Here is a 21,036-nt window from a genome sequence, read left to right as displayed (position 1 = left end):
GGAAAATCATGATTTCAGAACAGCATAGAACTGAGGCTACGTCCTCACTACAGGGGGGGGGGGGGGGGCGATTTAAAATACGCAAATTCAGCTATGCAAAAAGCGTAGCTGAATTCGACGTATCAGAGCCGACTTATCCCGCTGTGAAGACGGCGGCAAATGGACCTCCGCGGCTCCCCCGTCGACAGCGCTTACTCCTACCTCCCCTGGTGGAGTACAAGCGTCAATTCGGGGATCGAATGTTGTGTCCTGATGAGACGAGATCATTCGATCCCCGAGAGATCGATTTCTACCCGCCGATTCAGGCGGGTAGTGTAGACGTAGCCTGAGAAGTATAGAAGTCACCAAAGCAGCAATATTTGTTAGTTCACTTTGTAAAGTTCCATAGAATTACTACATCTGTCTTCCTATCTGGGCCAGAATTCACCGTTCGTCTTGGTTGTATAGCAGCTACGTTTCACAACGATGAAATAATAGTACTCCAATCTGTTGTGAATGGGGGTTCAGAACTGTGTTTTAGGGACTCAGATCTAACGCCCAACAATCCGTTAGAAGAGAATGAGCACTAAAGGCTCAAGCGGTAACATGCCTTTGGTCAGTGGTTTTGATGTGTCTTTCTCCTTTCGGCAGGTCATGTTGGCTCCTCTCATTGGTATTGCAGTGAAGCTTTCACAGCTCCATGAAAGAACTGGCCGCACCGGCCCCACAGTCATCACATGAAAAGGCTGGGACCTGATGCTGACTGCGTGCAGTGCTGAAACGGCTGGCTGTGCCGAATGAGTCAAACAAAATCATCCAGTCCTTTTTATCAAATTGGTCACTAAAAGCAACGTTAACTCTATTTAAAAGTATTATTTAAACTGATAAAAGGCTAGATGTTATTAATAAACCAGAATCACCCATGTTTACACTGTGTATACTGATGCATTGCCTCTTTGTCACATGGCGCTGTTATAATTTGGGTATAGTCCTCACTTAGCATAGCCTTTTGGTTTAGCAGATGTAATTTTTCTTTCTCTTGCTAAAACAAAAAGCTGTGAAGAGAACAATGAAGCTAAATTCTTCTGTGATAATGGCCTTGTTTTTATCTCATGATGGTGCAAGTACCTTTTCTTGATTATACGTCATTTCTTTTACATGTTATGTCTCAGGGCTTGTCTACATGGCTTCAGCAAAGTGCACTAGACAGGTTTGATTTGTAAAGCTCGCTAACATGTTACACCATAGCTGCCCTATGTAGACCCCCCTCCCAAAAGATACCCAGTTCGTGTTAATACATTCCTGTTTCAAACAGAGCACACCAGAAGGGTTTACATGGGGCAGTTAGAGTGCAAAGGTTAGTTGATCTTTACAAATCACACCCTTCTGTCGTGCTTTGCCATGCTATGTAGACAGTTCCTCAGAAAGTGCAATTACTTGTATTGCAGTTTGGTGTCCCTCCCCCCGCCCTCCATGCCCCGCCTGATAGTTTTCTTTTTTAAAGAAAGAATTTATATAAATTGATCTTTATTTGCCACATTCGGTGATACAATAACCCCTCTATACAATCCTAATAACGAGCATGAGAGGCTATTAAAGTGAAATGGACCAGTATTACTGATCAGTGCTTTTTGTAAAAAATTGCTTAAAATTGTAATACATTTTCTTTTTGAAGAAGAAAGATACACCCTGAATGTAACTCATCAAAATGTAGTGTAAGATTGTTGAAATAATAAGATTTCAGGCACTAATAACTACATTGTTTGTTATACTCTTGAAGCCATTAAGCCAAAAATGGTTGCTCTGTGGATGGGAATGGCTTGAATTGCTTTTCCACCTGTGACTCATATGCTTATGTAACCTACACTCATACAGTATGGTGCTCTGTCCCTTCTAGTGGTGGCGTAGCCATATACAGAGGTTGATGAACCTGCTACTGTCTCACTTAACAGACTGGGATCCCATAGCTCAGGCTGTAGAAGCTCATGCTTTAACATCCTGAGGTTCCAAGTTCAATTCTGGCTGCGGATGATCCATGCAGAGGTGTGGTATTACACAAGCATTGGGAATTCCTTTTAAAAACTGTTATGAGACTCTGAAGTGGATGAAAACTGAGAGGAGATTCCCTTGGTTTCTGGCTATGAAAGTGAGAGAACCCAACAGCCAGTTTAGAAAGCTGATAGGGGAGGCAGAGCCAACCAATCTGAGATCTAGTCAGCACTTCCCCCAAATAGTCACCTTTAACACCTTCGGATACCACTTAGCCTCTTAGGAACCAGCCAAGCACTGTGTTGTGAATATATTCAGCTCAGCAACACTTAACAATGCCAAGTGACAATCTCCCCTTTCCTCTGGTCTGATGAGGTGATGCACCTCCATTACCTAATGTAGTCTGTGGCAAAATCCTTAACAAGAGTCCCTGTTTACTATGAAAACTGCCGTCAAGAATATACGTGTTCCTCCACAGCTTTCTGTTTTTCTCCCCCCCCACCCAGGAACAGGAATCCAAATTCATGGTGTCAGACCAGGCTTTCGGTCCAACTGGGGTTTTTCTTTTTTTTGGTTGGTGGGTGTTTTACAAACTTAGTAAAGGGGGAGGCCAAGTTCATCAGAAACAGGTATCTAAAGCTCAGCTCCAAAATGCATATTTAGGCACCTCGATAGTTATTCAAAAAAAAACTAAGCAGTCAGCAACTCCCATTGTAGCCAATGATTTTAATACAGCTCCATGCTGGTGCAGGTACTTGCAAATATGAATGGCTTGCAGGAGTAAGACCTTACTTCATAATAAGACTGACTTACTTCTGGTTCATTCTGAATTATAATTTACTGTATGTTGGACACTATTGACCTTTACCTTCGTTTTATAGTACATATTATAAGTAATATCTCAAAGGCGGTTTTGCAGAGGTGCAGGGGTCTGCATACTTGTACTAGATGGAAAGAACAGAAAAAAACTTGAACCAAATAAGACTGTGCCACAGTCATTTAAAGAAGTACAATTGCCTTGAATCTAAAAGCCCAGCAAAGTGTATAATTTCTTCCAAAGCAATTACAGAAAATACATGCTGCATGTGTCAAACCCAGCAATTAAAAGTTGCAAATGAATGTGTTCCAACCCAATTCTTAGGTTTTGGGTTTATACGCCGTTACCTCAATATAAGGTGACCCGATATAACACGAATTTGGATATAACATGGTAAAGCAGCGCTCCGCGGGAGTGGGGGGGGACTGCACACTCCGGTGGATCAAAGCAAGTTCAATATAACGCGGTTTCACCTATAAAGCGGTAAGATTTTTTGGCTGTTCAGTGTGGGGAATGAGTTGGTGGTCTCAATCCAGCTCCTAAGGGACAGATGTCCACAGTACAGAGACCTCCATCACTTTACACAATTTTGGAACAGGACTATGGTAAAGAACTATGAATCCATTTTATTCATGGCCTGTGCTCTACAGGAAGTCAGACTAGATGATCACAGTGGTCTCTTCTGGCCTTAGATTCTATGAAAATTAGCACTTACGAAAATTGTAAAGCCATGCCAGTGCTGCAACTAAGACGATGAAGTTTGCACTCCATTTGAAATTTGAACCACTGCCTCTCCCGGTTGCCAACTTAGCTACTTTGTCACTAGATTTAGCGACTTTTTGGTTTCCCTAGTGAGAAAATAAGTGTCAAAGTGACCAGTGACAAATCTAGCAACTTCTACTGCCAATTAGTGACATTCCTCACCTTCCATCCATGCGGCTCTTCTCACTGGCTAGCCTGCCTCCCTAACCCTGCCCACTTCATTAGTCATCTTTCCATGCATCACAAGGTGTGCTACCTACTACAGTACATAGCAGCGCGAAAGAACACATTTGGCTAAAAACAAGCTCTGGCTAATGTGCTGCTCTCTCTAAAGTGCGCCTGGCTTTAGCAAAGTATTTAATTAGCCTCCACAAACTTCTTTTCCTCGCCAGCAGATTATAGTGATCCCAGCCCAAGAAGCCCTGGAATGCAGTTCCTTCCGAGGAGATGACCAATTGAGACATAGTGATATCGACTTGGTGTCCAGCAGAAAGTAGTAAGAAGAACATGAAATGGATTTTAACAACACTATTGCGCTACCTGTGAATGGTTTTGTGATTATACGTGTGTGTGTGTGTGTGTGTGTGTGTGTGTGGTGACTTTTCAGAGTTTGTCTGGTGACTTTCTGTAGGCAACACTGCGTCCTGCCCTCTGCATAACCTCTCCAAGTGGGGGGCAGTATCTGACACACTCTGATCACTGACAAAGCAGGTGCAGTTCAATCAAGAAATCAGTATCAGGTTTTTTTTAAAAGCTTAAAGAACAAAAACAAAGCCTGCCCATCAACAAGAAAAGCTGACCCCAGAAAATTGACCACTTTAAGCTGTTGTGTATGTGGCATGTGCCCATCTCTGGCCACAGGCTTAATTGTACTAACAGCTGATCAATAGTTGTTATACGTGTGTGCTCAGCTTTGTCATGCAGCTACAAGGCATTCCGCTGATACAGCAGAAGCTTATATCTCAGTTTGGGAGAATATTATTCCCTATGCCACAGGTCTATGCATGTTACTGTTGAGTTCAATCCTTTAGTTTCATCCCTTGGTCTCTGATCTTAAAGGGAGGGTTGCAACTTGGACCACAAAATAAAAAATTAGAAATTAAGTTACATTGCTGACACTAGTGGGGGAAAAACAATTCACCCTCATCTCTCAGCCTGATCTGTTTTTTATAATCTTTGTGCCCAAGTGACCCTGCAGTTTATGGCTGGCCTCTTTTTGAAGCAGGTCAGTCTTGAGTTCTTTTTGATGAAATGATGCCAGTTTCAATAAAATGCTACTTTTTAAAAGCTGTTCTCTTTTAAAGAGCCTAGTCTATTGGAAGTGTGATCCAATCATCTAAAGGGACTCCAGAATTATTATAAACATATCCAGAACTTGATTCACAGTTTGCTTCATTGCTGTTGCTTTATTTGAGAGACCATACAAATAGCTGTGAGGTAATTCCAATTGTTTCTTTCCAGTTCACCTTGTAGTATTACAAAGCAAAAATTGAAATGTTCCCCTCTGTCATTACCCCTCCCGCACAGAGACAATTTGTCATTTGGGCTTGTTCTGAACATGGCAATTTAGGTCAGTTGCTTTGGATGTATGAATGGAACAAGGAAAACGTTTTAGGCAAAAATGAGTCAATAACAATTCCATGCTAGCTGCATATATGTAACCACCCAAAGCCTATCAGGTACCTTATGAGTGTTTCCTGTTGGTGGATGCCATAGATAGAGCAGTACCCTTGCAAATTTGCTCATTTGTTCTTAGAAAAAGACTTTGTACCTCGGTATTTTTATTAGTGCCAAAAACTCCTCTATATGCTTACTATAGGGAATCCCTAGGATGCTGCAAATACAGAGGTAAAGTCATGGTACTTGGATAAATCAACTGGCCTGGTACTAAGGGTAACTGGTCTAGCCCAGGGTGAGTGGAAACAGCTATTCTAAACCATCCTGCTGAGTTATTCAGATTATGCTGAGTTATTCAGTTATTCTTCAGGGGAAAAAAGTGGGCTAGAAGTCTTAGCCCAAAAGTGGATTTTTCCAGAAGGTTTGAGCTAAATCCATTCTACTGCTTTTAAATTATGTTTGTGCAATGCAGTATATATTGCCTGGATTCTCCTGAGCATTAGTAATAGTAATATGAATATTACAAACTGAAAAATCTGTATGCCAAACTTCACGTGTATTCCTCAAAAAGAACAGGAGTACTTGTGGCACCTTAGAGACTAACAAATTTATTTGAGCATAAGCTTTCGTGGGCTACAGCCCACTTCATCAGATGCATAGAATGGAACATATAGTGAGGAGATATATATACACATACAGAGAACATGAAAAGGTGGGAGTTGTCCTACCAACTCTAAGAGGCTAATTAACTAAGAGAAAAAACTTTTGTAGTGATAATCAAGATAGCACATTACAAACAGTTTGACAAGAGGTGTGAGAATACTTAGCATGGGGAAATAGATTCAATGTGTATACAAAATGCTGATGAGATCAAGTTTATAAAAAAAGCAGAGTTCTTGACATCATGTGACCGTCTTCAGGGCCAGCTCCAGGGTTTTAGCCGCCCCAAGCAGCCAAAAAAAAAAAAAAAAGCCGCGATCGCGATGTGCGGTGGCAATTCAGCGGGAGGTCCTTTGCTCTGAGCGGGAGTGAGGGACCGTCCGCCGAATTGCCACCGAATAGCTGGAAGTGCCACCCCTCTCCGGAGCGGCCGCCCCAAGCACCTGTTTGCCAGGCTGGTGCCTGGAGCCGGCCCTGCCCGTCTTCCTCCTGGAAAATGAAGAATCAGAATTTTCAGACCGAGTCTTGTACCACAGAGTAAAAGACATTAAAGACCACAGTGGTATACCAAGGATTATAGATAGACCGTGGACCTTTACTTCCTGCAGACATAGAAAACAAATGCCAGCTGGATACAGGCAGGGTTTGTGTGATGAGAAGAGTGTGTCTTCCACATGGAATCACTCTCCGCCGATTCTGTGGAAGCCCTGTTGGCCTCACAGACTTTCTGGATTGGAAGGGAACTGTCTAAGTTTGGCCCAGGTCTACAAGATTATCTCCCTCAACCCTGCAGGAGTTCAGTGGGTAAGTTAATGCTGACTCAACATCTAATTACCAGATTCCTCCTCCATCTTAGGGAAGTTCCGGGGCAGCAGCCCATGGAAGAGACCCTGTCAACATGGTTCCTGCAGGAAATGTGATGCTCATAGTCCAACAGGTGCCAGGAGGCAAAGGCCTCTGCACAGATGGCCCAGATTGCCATCTCCCACTGTTGTCAACGGAACTGAAGCCATAGTTGCCCTCATATAGTGGCAATTTTGAGAAAGGCATATCTCTCTCTCTCTCTCTCTCTCGTATTGTGCTCAAGAGGAGTGAGTGTCTCTTCCTGCTCACAGCATAGGTGGGCCACCATCTTCCCTGAGGGCAGCTGCGCCTTCAGCCCAGGGGCGCCATTTCAAATTTTGGTGGTGGCGGGGGGACAATTTTAACCGTGATTCCAGGGGCTACTTATGCACTTGAAAACTCTAGTTTTTTGGCAGATAACTTAGCAATTAGCTGACAGAAGCCCTGTATCTAATTCCTATTTAAAAGAAAGAAAAATAAATATTAGACCCACTCAGCTCTACTAATAACATGTTCCGACATCTTGTGCTAAGTAACTTAAGGGACACTAGTTAGGTTTAAAATTTTAATGTATATTCTTTCTTTGTTACTAACCCTGCAGAGAGGGAGAGACCTGGTCAGGACTCCTGGGTTCTATCTCAGCTCTGGGAGGGTAGTGGGGTCTAGTGGGTTACAGCAGGGGGCAGATATATCTGGGTTCTACATAAGAACAGAATGGCCATACTGAGTAAAACCAATGGTCCACTAGCACAGTATCCTGTCTTCCAACAGTGGCCAATACCAAGTGTTTCAGAGGGAATGGGCAGAACAGACAATCATGAAGTGATCCATTCCCTGTTGCCCATTCCCAGCTTCTGGCAAACATTTCCTTATTCAATTTTTCCACATCATTCATGATTTTATAGACCTCTATTATATTCCCAGTCTTTTTAATCTCTCCTTATACAGAAGGTGTTTCATACCCCTAATCATTTCTGTTGCTCTTCTCAGTACCTTTTCCAAATCCAATATATCTTTTTTAAGATGGGGCGACCACATCTGCATGCAGTATTCAAGATGTGGGTGTACCGTGGATATATATAGAGACAATATGATATTTTCTGTTTTATTATCTATCCCTTTCCTAATGATTCTCAGTGTTCTGTAAGCTTTGTTGATTGAGCAGATGTTTCCAGAGAACTATTTACAATGACTCCAAGATCTCTTCATTGATGGGTTCAGCTAATTTAGACCCCATCATTTTGTATGTATAGTTGGGATTATATTTTGCCATGTGCATTACTTTGCATTTATCAACATTGAATTTCATCTGCCATTGTCTGCCCCGTCACCCAGTGTTGTGAGATCCCTTTGTAACTCTTTGCAGTCTGCTTTGGACTTACAAAATTACTCAAGATAGTTATCTGCAAATTTTGGCACCTCACTGTTTACCCCCTTTTCCAGATCATTTATAAATATGTTGAACAGCACTGGTCCCAGTACAGCCCCCTGGGGGACACCACTATTTACCTCTGCCTCTCTCCATTCTCACCATTTATTCCTACCAGTATTTCCTATCTTTTAACTGGAGTGCCTGACAATGCTTTCAGGATCATCTAAGGATCCTTAATTTACTTTAACAACAAGCCTTTGGTTATCTTAATCACCCTGCCTCTGTTTATAAACAAACTCCCTGCCCCAAAGGCTGTGCTGCTCCCAGCTTCCGAACTCATCACATTTAAAATTTTTGTTAAAGCTAATGGTAAAAAATTATATAGTACACAGGTTAAGAAAAGCGACAGAGTCCTGTGGCACCTTATAGACTAACAGATGTATTGGAGCATAAGCTTTCATAGGTGAATATCCACTTCGTCAGACACATGTGGTGGAAATTTCCAGAGGCAGGTATAAATATGCAGGCAAAAATCAGTCTAGCGATAACGAGGTTAGTTCAAAGGTTAAGAAAAGAGCGTCTGTACATCTGGGTATAGTGCTTAGATCAGGGGTCGGCAACCTTTCAGAAGTGGTGTGCCGAGTCTTCATTTATTCACTCTGATTTACGGTTTCGCGTGCCAGTCATACATTTTAACATTTTTAGAAGGTCACTTTCTATATGTCTATAATATATAACTAAACTATGGTTGTATGTATAGTAAATAAGGTTTTTAAAATGTTTAAGAAGCTTCATTTAAAATTAAATTAAAATGCAGAACCCCCCCGGACCGGTGGCCAGGACCCGGGCAGTCTGAGTGCCACTGAAAATCAGCTCACATGCCGCCTTTGGCATGCGTGCCATAGGTTGCCTACCCCTGGCTTAGATTATCCACAGATACAAGGTTTGGTTTTAAAGTCAGAAGATACTTATAGTGCATAATCAGCAATAACCCAAATTTAGGTGAATACATTTAAGAATACAATTTAGATATTAGCATCCAAGTATTCAGGTATATCACTCATGAAAAGTTATACAGAGAGTTGGTTGTGGAAAGCAAATATAGCAATGAGTGAGGACTGTCCCTCAGTAATTGAGAATATAGGGTAGGTTGTCCATTTACAATCCATGAGGAAAGTATTCTAGTTACTTTCCCCACTGTGCTTCTCATCGGCACTCCAGCTCATCCCTCCTGGTATTGCCGATGTCTGGTGATGTGTTCTATGTAGATGTCCCTCAACCACCTGATGGCCTCCGACACCAGAGGTGAAAGTAAGCCAGTCCAGTCTGGCGTACCGGCAAGAGAGAGACCCGGTCGGAGACCCGGGTCCTTTAAATCGCCGCCCGATCCCCGCTGCAGGAGTCCTGCAGGTAGCGTCAGCGGGGCTCAGGCAGTGATTTAAAGGGCAAGGGGCTCCCAGCTGCCGCTACCACAGCAGAGCCCCAGGCCCTTTAAATCTCCACCTGAGCCCAGGGTAGTGGCGGCAGCCGGGAGCCCCTGGGGCTCTGTAGGCGATTTAAAGGGCCTGGAGATTTAAAGACCCTGCCTCTTCCTGTTGAGGCCACAGCCTCTTCTGGTTGAGGCTCCTCCCCTGCTCAGGACTCCAGAGTACCAGTAAGTCCTTTAAATTACTTTCATCCCTGTCCAACACCATGAGTTGCCACATCAGCTGAGCATAGCGCTGACCGATTCCGCATTCTCTCAACACTCACTTGTTACTGGGGTCCCAGGTACCCAGGGCTCCAACGATCAGCGCGTGTGTCTGAGTCTGGTAACCCTCGCTCTCAAGGTTTCAGCCAGAGGAGACTAGGTAACACAGCAGGGCAGCATTCTTGTCCAAGCAGCAGACTGGCTTTGAAATCCCTTGGTTTTCTGTGAGGTGGTAAGTGTGTAATACTTAACATTTCTCTCTAGGTGGCAGCATTGGTAAAGAGTCCCTGCCAAGCCAACCTGCTGAAAACAGATTCAACCCCCTCTTTACCCCCATATATTTCTGTGAAATTTTATCTGTAAACAGTGAGTTTATTTAGATTTTAAAATTACTGTATATCTTTGAAGTGCCTAAATGACTACATAAACTGTGAAGCCAACGACTAGCTTTTCATATTGAAGTGTGGTCTTCCCCATAATTTTGTTTTCAAGCCTGGTAAGTGTTTGTACAAAACCAAAACCAAGCCTGTTAAATCAAAGGTCACTTTTACGCCTGTTAAAACATTTAAGGAAAACGAAGTGTCATGCCATTTACACAGCACGTTGCCACATGGTAAGTGCAAAATGTCAAAAAGACTACCACAAGCAACATTTCTAGTTACCAAGGGGAAAAACTATGTTCATCCACACTAGCCATGAAATATGCAGGGTATTTAGCATGTGTTTTACTTGGAATTATGGAGAATTGCTTTATATTTTGTTTAATAGCTTTAAATTGTAGTTCAGTTTGCACAGGCTGCTCATAGCATTCCTCCTGAATTTTAATTCTGAGTTTTTCCAAGGTCTAAATTGTCAAGCATATACATGTTAACTTTGATCATAGGTGACTAATTAAGTGTTTATGAGGAAGAAGCCTCATGAAAAGTACCAGTATTCTCTAGCATATATTAAATATTGCAATCTAGCCTTGTGTACCTACAGTAGAGATGAACCAAAGCAACTGTAAAGTGAGATTGGTTTTATCCAGTAAAGTGATGTTATTCAACATCCATTCTCATGCTATTTTGAATATGTTGCAATTCATAGATTTTTGTGTCTACTTGTTAAATAAAACCCTGATTATCTGCATGAAAAACAGCCACATGCTTAGATTCTGGGGTGCACTATCAATTACAAAGCAAAAAAACAAGCAGGCCTGTTGGGGACTGACTGGATTCTATGAACGTTTGTTTTTGGAGCATCTCTCTAATGATGTTGTGGGCTAATTATTAATGTTGAACCTGTGGAGGTGAGATGGTATCATGAAACCATGAGACATGACACAATCTAACTGGCTTATGGACAAATCACAAATTCATTATACATACCTACTGAAATTGCATCAACTCAAAGTTTATGGGTGAACTCTTGCCCCGCTGCAGTCAATGGGAATTTTGCCATTGATGTCTTGGGGCCAGGATTTCACCCTATATACCTCCTTATGTATTTTCATCTTACAGTAGCAATGTAATAGGTAATGACTTCAGCACAGGGCATATCCTGGGGACTAATGACCAGCCAGGGTTAAATGTCCCAGCTGAATCAACTCCTTCTGGCTGGTCATTCATTAGCAGAAAATCACATGGCCGTTCTCTCTCTCTCTCTCTCACACACACTCACACTCACACACACACCCCCTAGGAAAAGAGTTCATCAATCCCAAAACATCCCCCACCTATCCACACCATATAAAAGGTTATCACCCAAAAAAGAAGAAAAAGCAAGATTGGATGTTGCTGATGGGAAATTACTGTTTGTCAGGAATGCTTTGTCAGAGTGTTAGTGAATGATAGGAACCTCATGGCCAACTTTGTTCTCAGCCTTTTAGCTCCTCAGACCCTTCACCTTCTTTTTTCTGAGGAGGATTGAGCTCCCCTCCAGCCTTCTTAACTGAATGCATCAAATTACTGCATTAAAAGCATGGTCCTTTTAGCATGTGGATGTTTACATCACTTCAATTGGTGCTTGGACTATGACATCACCTGAAGAATTCCCACATGGCTGGAGAGACTGTGTTCCAAGGTTATGGGCGTGTGCAACCATTGAGAGGTTTGGCCCTATTTTGTGTCGGTTAGACATGGTATCTCTCACATTAAATTCGCACCAATTTAAGATGAATTCAGAACAGTTTCAAAGGCATTTTGGAGAAGTTGTTAAAGCTTTTTCAGGCTACGTGAACCAAATACCCCATAGTGTTTTGACACCACACAGGGCCAGATTTTTGAATGCATTTAAGCACTAAAGATGCAGGTAGGCATCTAGTGGGATTTCCAAAAGCGCCTAGGTGCCTAACTCCTTAGACTTGACACCAATCTGCATCTTTAGGTGCCTAAATACCTGTAAAAATCTGGCCCATAAAGCTTATGTTTGCTTGTGCAGGATATAACCTGTAGGCAGAAGCTCTACACCTTGACTTATACTTAGACTGTAAACTCTTTATAGCAGGGATTGTCTTTTTTGTTCTGGTGTTTCTACAATGCTAGCACGATGGGGGCCTGGTCCATGACTGAGGCTCTTAGGCACTATAAGACAAATAATAATAAGAAGAAATGAATTCAGTTGGAGAGAGATTAAGGCAGAAATATATTATATTGATGCCAGGATCTAAAAAGAAGTGCCTCGCAGCTGACAATAAGCATTTTTTTCAAGAGTTACAGTCAAACAAAACAGAACTTGTAACACTATCTGTAATAGCATCTCTGGTGACTTCCAAGCATATTATGGTCCCCATGTTGCCCAACTATTCTCTGGGGTAGCAAGTTCCCACATGTGCACCCTGTCATTTTCAGCTGCAATTACATTTCAATGTGTTAATGTCTTACAGCAGGGTAAAAATAATTACCAGTTGAGGGGGGGAAACATCCAGGGAAGAGTCTTGTGTCACTGTTAGTGAGTATGCAAAGCTCTGAATCATCTGATTCTGTTTATCTACTGTTCCTTTGAGAGCTAGAAGAGTTTAGGAAGTTAGCAAGCAGAGTGTTGTTCCTGGCATATAATCACTCTGTACTGGTCATCTGTGTCCATTCACAATGCCTTTAACCTCCCACGGTTAGTCTTATAGAACTTCAAAATATGATAAACTCAACTGTTGTTTTTAAATACTAGGCGCTTGACTCTGGCAGCAATAAAGCTTAGATTCCTGGAAGCAGCAGCGAAAGAGGTGTGGCGGGGTGAAGTTATTCAGAATAAATCGGATAAATGCAGGTTAAAATGTTAATGTTTGAGGTGGCTGCTATTGAAATGAGAAATGGCTCTCTCTCTCCAAACAATGCCAGAGTTATGGAATTACAAGTTAGTAGGAAGGGATAGAATTCATCCAATTCAATATAGAAGCATCAAAAATTAAAGAGTTGGTTTGGATAAAGAAACTTCTTGTGTAATGAAACAATAACATGCTGAAGCTGAGTGTGGCATGTCTTTAGAGCAGCATCCAATGTGCAGTGTTTCACTCCGAGATTGTCTGTGGGTAACAGTTGTAGGGTAATGCACAGATGACTCTAATTAGGACACATTATCTGCATGATGACCCTTTACAACTAGATAAAGAGGCGACAGAGTGCCATTATTTAAGTCAAGTTTAGAGCAGAAGCAGGTTGTTCACTGTCAGTTAAACAAGCTCCTGGCTTGATCAAGTGGGTAATGTTCTGCCATTTAGGTGCAGGATAAAAGTTGTTAATATTTACCCCTTTTACATGTAGAAAGTTTGCTGTTTTATGTGTGAGTAAGACCAGCTACAACAATACAGAGAGAGAGAGAGACAGGCTGGGCAAGGGCAGTGGGCTAAAGATTTATCCTCTCTCTAGACAATTGCCCAAACCCCCATCTTCTTTTATTGCTGCCCTCCTCTCTTTTCTTATTTGGTTTTTCTCCATGGTTGCTGGAGTGTACTGTAAAGATAAAACCATTAAACTGCTCTGTAATTGTAGCTAGCCTCACAGAGGAAAGTTTATGATGGCAGTATTGAAATTCTTTGCTTTTAAGGTCCGTGGCACAAAATGGAAGAATGTAATTCTAAACAGCCTTGGGCTTTTAATTCTGCTCAGCAGCAGTTTAAAAATCATTCTACTTTGGGTAGAAATTTGAAGTGGCTGCAATATTCAAACCACTTGGGTGACAGCTAAAGTACATATTTTAATTCATAGTCTCTATCTGGGTCCAAACAAACAGGTGCCACATCACAAAAGCACAAGGAACACACTCCTTTCCAAAAAGGCTGGAACAGGGCTAATGCATTAGTTAAATCCCACTTAAGTTTATGCACCACTTAAGTTCCCAAACATTGTGTTGGCTGTCTGAAAAGGGGCAAATTTCACCCTTAGTTTACTAAAACGAATGTACAAGTACTGCATGCTCAGGGTCTGATTGTGTTTTGTTTGTTTGTTTTCCCCAGAGGTGGGGAGCACTTGGATTCCCATTGCCTCCACTGAGATTTTTGTGTGCTCAACACCACCACAAATCAGCCCACTAAGTTTTTTTTTTTTTTTTTTAAGACAAAATTCTGAATGGAAAAGAAGCTACCATTTTGGAGGTTGGAATCATAAAATCCACTCTTATCCAGTTAGTTTATAGAATTTAAATACAGGTTTCCATTTATATAAGATTGCGATGTTAAGCATTCTTTAATTACCCAAAACTTCTTTTCTTTCTGTGTTCTACTGTGCCATTTTCAAAACAAACAAAACCTATTGTCCCTGATTACATGATCTCATTAGATGACCTGACCTTGATTCACCTAAAGCAGCTAGGAGCTAAGGGACAAGTAGTGTTCCTTTCATAACTAAAGCATCACATCAGCAGTCTTTGCAGTTTCAGTTTAGAAGAAGACTTATTTTACTGTTGTCACATACTTTGGTTTATACAAGTGCTGTATCGAGCAACAGGCATCTATGAAAATTAGAAATAAGGGTCGTAATAACAATACTTAGCTCTTACATCATGCTTTTTATTGGTAGAACTCAAAGTGCTTCACAAAGGAGGTTGGTATCATTATCTCCATTTTTACAGCTCTGGAAACAGAGGCACAGAGAGTGAGGGAATCTGAATGGGTTTATTTTCCAGATTTATCTTCTTACAGAGATATGCAGGTGAGTTACACACCTTCCTTCACTATCAACTCAAGTGTCCTGATTTTTTTTTTATAAACACCCTTAAAAATGGTGTAAGAGTTTTGCTGCTTCCCATATGAACATAAGAATGGCCAGAGTGGGCCAGACCAATGGTCCATCAAGCCTAGTATCCTGTCCTTTGACAGTGGCCGGTGCCAGATGCTTGAGAGGGAATGAACAGAACAGGACAATTATCAAATGATCCACTCCTGTCATCCAGTCCCAGCATCTGGCAGTCAGAGGTTTAGGGATACCTAGAATATGGGGTTGCATCGCTGACCCTCTGGGCTAATAGCCATTGATGGACCTAATCTCCAGGAACTTCTCTAATTCTTAAATTCAGTTATACTTTTGCCCTACACAAGATTCTCTGGCCACAATATCCACAGGTTCACTGTGTGTTGTGTGAAGCGGTACTTCCTTGTTTATTTTAGACTTGCTACCTATTCATTTAAAGAACTCCTGATTCTTATGTTATGTGAAGGGGTAAATAACACTTACTTTCTCCACACCATTTATGATGTTAAAGACCTCTGTCATATCCCCCCTTAGTCATCTCTTTTCTAAACTGAACAGTCCCAGTCTTTTTAATCTCTCTTTATATGGAAGCTTATCTTCTTATCTATCCCTTTCCTAATGGTTTCTAACATTGTTAGTTTTCTTTTGACTGCCACTGCACATTGAGCAGATGTTTTCAGAGAACTATCCGCAATGACTCCAAGGTCTGTTTCTTGAGTGGTAACAGCTAATTGAGACCACCATTTTGTGTATATATAGTTGAGATTTTTTCCCCAATGTACATAACTTTGCATTTATCAATATTGAATTTCATCTGCCATTTTGTTGCTGAGTCACTCAGTTTTGTGAGATCCTTTTATAGCTCTTCACAGTCTGGTCCCAGTACAGATCCTTGGGGGACTCTTCCCTCCCCCCTCGAACTATTTACCTCTCTCGTCTGTGAAAATTGACCATTTATTCATACCCTTTGTTTCCTATCTTTTAACCAGTTACTGATCCATTAGAGGCCCTTCGTTCTGATCCCATGCCTGCCTACTTTGGTTAAGAGCCTTTGGTGAGGGACTTCATAAAAAAAACTTTCTGAAACTCCAAGTACTCCATTGGCTCGCCCTTGTCCACATGTTTGTTGGATTAGAGACAATTATTGATGAAACATGATTTCCTTTTACAAAAGCCCTGGACTCTTCTCCAACATATCGTGTCCATCTGTGTGTTTGATAATTCTGTTCTTTACAATGGTTTCAACCGATTTGCCTGGGACTGGCGTTAGGCTCACCTCTGGAGCTTTTTTTAAAAATGGGCGTTACATAGCAATCTGCCAGTCGTCTCATACAGAGTGTGATTCAAGCAATAGGTTAATAGTAGTTCTGCAATTTCATATTTGAGTTCCTTCGGAACCGTTGGTTGAATACGATCTGGGCCTGGTGACTTCTTATTGTTTAATTGATCAATTTGTTCCAAAGTCTCCTCTATTGACACCTCAATCTGGGACAGTTCTTCAGATTTATCACCTAACCCTTTCCCACCAAAAAATTGGTTTTTGATGAACTGGCATTTTCTGACCAAAAAAATAATCACCTAGAAATTCCAACCACCACTTCTCTTTGGCACTAGATCACCACCCCCAGAAAGATAGGTTTTTTAAAAAAGACAGTTCCATTGCCTCAGGATCTGGGATTTACAGTCAAGGTAATTCAACTTTTAGCCCCTAAGTATCTCACACAGGGAAGGTGTGAAGTTATGAGACAGAAGGAAATCTGCCAAAGCAGAGTGGAAAAGGCTAGAGGAGGGAGGATAAAACAAAAGGGCATCTTATCAGGCTGGAAAGAGTTTACTATTCAAGTACAACAAGGGTCTGTGTTAGAACTCTGATAATATACCAGGTTATTTTTATAAATAATTTAGATTACAGTAACAACGTGGTATTGTATGCATGATTTCCATATTTGCAGATGATTCTTTGTAATTAAAATCCCCATGTACTGAGGCATTGTGTGATCCCTGGTAAACGAAGGAGACAAAGCTGGAACTCTAGCTGTATGAAAGCCTCTTTGATTGTCTGTAGTTGGAAGCTATTTTCTTTAAAAAGCATCTCCTTTTTAAGGAGGATTGTGATTCCATATATCGTGGCACTCCACATCCAAATTTCAATCTCTTTTTATGTTATTTTTTACAGGTGAGAGGCCATTACTTCTCGTCTAAGTAGGTGTTTCTAGACATGAATTGAATGAAGAATGTGCATTCGAATTTTTGAATGCATCTGTGATGAGGATGTAAGTGAGAGGTTGCAGAGCCCTAAACCTTGAATTCGGGTTGGTTAAAGTATTACAGTTTAAGGGTCCAGTCCTACACTTACTGCTTGTGCTTAATACCCCAAATGGTCCTCACCTGCCAATATCTGCAGAATTCAGTCCTTAATTAGCATCTGGGCTTTGGCTCAACATAATAGCATCTGCAACAGAATTTCTGGCAGTGTTTCAGATATAAATTTTCATTTTAATACTTCATCTGTTTCCAAGCATACAGAGCTGATAATTTTTATGCTACCTTCCAGGCAATGTAAGATTTTTTTTTTATTTACTTTTATAAAACAATGGTGATGGATTAAATCATTGCAAACTAAAGATCAGCAAACGATACTACATGTTAGTGGTTTCAAATTCCCAAACCATGCTTGGGGAAAAGTTCTCATTCCTCCCATCCAGAAGGGAATGAAAAGTCAGTGCTCAATCTGCTATCACGACTTCTACTTCATCCTGATTATTATAAATGTTTTATAAGAAGTAGCTGAGCGGCATTTTTCAATTTTATAGTGAGGGTTTGAAAGCCACTAACTAGCTAAATATGTGTGTGCATGTGAAACTTATTGCATGATGGATAATAAGGAAACGGGACTTTCATATCTTGCAATATCCCTCCTAAGAGAATGGATTTCTGCTCAGACACATAAATAAAATAAAAATATTTTTAGACAGAACTGAAAATGTTGTTAGGTTTTTTTCAAGACATTGCAAAGTGAGAGATCTGGGGTTCCTGGTGCCATGTTCAGGGCCGGCTCTAGGTTTTTTGCCTCCCCAAGCAAAAAAAATTTTGGCCGCCCCCCCCCCACCTCTGGACTCTCCCCCTCACCCGCACCCCCTGCTGCCCCAGCGCTGGGCTCACCCCACCAGTGCTGACTGCCCACTCCCCCTTCGCCTCCAGCCGGTCTGGCACTGGCAGGATAGGGGTAAGCAGCGGGGCTCCCAGGCCGCGCCTCAGCCCAGGGTCCCTCCAGCCAGGGCTCCTGCCTCCAGGACCGGCTGGGACCCGGGAGGGCAGAGCTGGGGAACCGCCCTGGCAGGGGGCTGAGGAGCTGGGGCAGGGTAGCCCCAGAGGGAGCGGAGCCCTGGAGAGTGGGACAAGGGCCCCGCATGGCAGCGCCCCTCCCTCTATGGCCCCGCTGTTGCTTCTGGCCGCCCTGCCGCAGTCCCTGGCCAGCTCGAGCCACTTCGCCCAGCCCCAGCTGCGGCGCTCGGGGGGCGGCCGCCCTGCGGCACCTGCAGGCAACTCAGTGTGCCCCGAGGGGCGGCTCCCAGCCCTAGTGTCCCCCGCTAGGAGCCTGCCCGGCCCAGCCACAAGGTGCGGGCACTGCTCCCCAACGCGAACCACAGCGGCCCCAGGGCGACGCGCTGCTGCTGCCAGGGCTGGCTCTAGGCTTTTGCTGCCCGAAGCAAAAAAAAAAAAAAAAAAGACGGCCAGAATGCCGCCCTTGAAAATGTGCCGCCCCAAGCACGTGCTTGGTTTGCTGGTGCCTAGAGCTGGCCCTGGCCAGGTGTCTGCTGGCAATTGTAGCAAAACTACCTTTTTGGCTGTAGTGAAGGGTCCTAGATTTTTCTCTCTGCTTCCCATTCATGAAGAATGATGTGCAGTGATTTTACAGCACAGTACTACATGCTCCTCCTATCAGACTCTGTTTTCCTGTATCTCTCTCCCTCCTTTGTGTCCAGCCTTCTACCCACTTAGTTTAAAATATTTCTCCAGTCACTTCCTTACATCAATCCATACTGTGGATCACCACTCCCACGCTCCTCATGTGATAAGTGGTCTGTTTGTTCATAAGTACATTACATGGTAATCACCCCTTTTCCCACCACCCTCCACAAGCACATTTATAAAGCTACTATTCCCTCTGCCATTGGCCCATGCAAGTCCCTAATGTGGCAGCACAAAGCATCTCTGACTTCTGTTGGCCAGGTGCATCCAGCTCCAGCTGTGGTAGGTGCACTTTCTGGCTGAGTGTACGGGCTCAGCAGCCCCTCGCTGTCATAGGTCCATTCAGGGGGAAATGGCTCACCTCTGGATTCAGACAGATTGGGAATCACACAGCAAGCCACAGTGACATGCACAGTACTGATGACACTGGCATCCAATCGGGTGTGTAGCGCACACAGACCAAAAGGACAACTTGGCAGAATGAGTTGGCAGCCTGTTCAAACTTCCTGTAACATGCAGGCTGAGCAGTCAAGTTTTCCCACGGTGAAAGGGCTGCAGGAGCCACATTTTGGGAAGGTCAGAGAGAATCTGGGTTCTGGTTGGTTTGACTCAGGTCTGTGTACTGCAGTGTGGAGGCCAGAGCCCAGGGTTCAAGCCTGGGTTAGAACATTCTTCACCTAGGATTGACAATCCGTGTAGACACTCAAGCCCTGGGCTCTCTCACCCAGGGTCAGCTGACTCAAGTCCCACTAACCGTGGGCTTACTTTGCAGTTAGATATACCCACAGGGTATGTCTGTGCTGCAGTAAAACACAGCAGCTGGCCCATGTCAGTTGACTCAGGTTTACGGGGCTCGGACTGCAGGGCTATAAAACTGTAGTGTAGACGTTTGGGCTTGAGCTAGGACTCTGAACTCCAGCCTGAGTCTGCATGTCTACACTGCAGTTCTATAGCTGCGCAAACCTGAGTCAGCTGACGGAAGCGGGTGTTTTATTGCAGTGTAGACATACATGTAGAGACTATGCTTTTCTGACTGCACATTTAGTTGCTCTGATTCAAGGCTGTGCAGTAAGGACCTTGTGAACTGGGTTCAGCAGCTTCTGAGCTGAGCTGACCCTAAGAGAATGGGAGAAAGCCTGCCCCCTTCCTAGCGGAGCACGAGAACTAGGAACACCTCTGGCTGGGGTCAGATTGGAGGCTTTCTTAAAGGGGACATTTTTGTATTAGTTTGATTTTGGTCTCACCCCTTTAGGATCCTGTACACCCTGACTGGGAGCTGCTTCTTCAACTCTCTGTAAGCTCGAAAGCTTGTCTCTCTCAACAACAGAAGCTGGTCCATTAAAAGATATTACCTCACCCACCTTGTCTCTAATATCCTAGTAGGATTTTCAAAAGCACCTAGGTGCTTTTCAGTAAGTGTGAGGCACCTAGATGCTGTTGAAAAACACACTAGGCACCTAAATATCTTTAAAATGTAGCCTTAAGGAACTGTCAAGCACTCAAGTCCCCAAAGCTTATCCATACGTGTTGCTAAGATTTGTGGGTGTCCTTCTCTGGTTCTCCAAAGGAGTGGAAAACAGATGAATTGGAGAGAGAGCAGAAGAGGACAAATTAATTCTAGTTTATAAACCTAATTGAATGTTTTTATTCCTTAGGTACGGCAGTACAGCTCAGCAGAGGCTGGTTCAAATGACTGACTGTTTCTCCCAACAGCAAAGCCAACTTCAGCTTTCACAGGCTGACAAATAGTCGTGTAAATTACCCAAAAATCCAAGACTTCAAGCTTAAACTTCTCCAATTGTTTTCACATGATGCAACTTTAAATCTCTCTTTTAAACAGTATTACATTTCCTTTCATTCCCATAAACTTCAGAAAAAGTTGACTGTTCTCACATTTCAGACTGTGACCTAGCTAGCTTGCACTTCCCCCCTCCACTAGTCTGGAGAAGGGAATAATGAAATTCAGACAACAATGACCGAATGTGCTCTGTAGAACTTTCCTCTTACAAAACAAATGAATGCTCCTGGGGTCCAAAACACTGCAGGGAACAAAACTTTCAAATCTTGTAGATATAAAATAGTAAGCCTAAGTGGTGACTTCATCTCTTTTATCAGATCAGAAATGTTTTGATAGGCATTAAAATGAAAACCATTTTTTAAAATGATAAGATAA

At 42.7% G+C, this 21,036-nt stretch overlaps 1 protein-coding gene across 2 annotated transcripts in view; it reads left to right on the top strand.

Annotated features, from left to right (window-relative positions):
• The window catches only part of PGM1 (phosphoglucomutase 1), a 30,556-nt gene extending 28,963 nt beyond the window's left edge, over nucleotides 1-1,593 (top strand). For both annotated transcript variants that reach the window (XM_034778175.1, XM_034778176.1), the window contains exon 11: nucleotides 631-1,593. In XM_034778175.1, the coding sequence (XP_034634066.1) occupies nucleotides 631-720 (90 nt within the window). In that variant the 3' untranslated portion in view covers nucleotides 721-1,593. The remainder of the gene's footprint in view (nucleotides 1-630) is intronic.
• The last annotated feature ends 19,443 nt before the right edge of the window (nucleotides 1,594-21,036 follow it).

Source organism: Trachemys scripta, chromosome 8, assembly GCF_013100865.1.
Source record: "Trachemys scripta elegans isolate TJP31775 chromosome 8, CAS_Tse_1.0, whole genome shotgun sequence".
Lineage (NCBI taxonomy): Eukaryota > Metazoa > Chordata > Testudines > Emydidae > Trachemys > Trachemys scripta.
The sequence above is the reverse complement of the archived record's forward strand: the minus strand, read 5'-3'. Positions and strand labels throughout refer to the sequence as shown.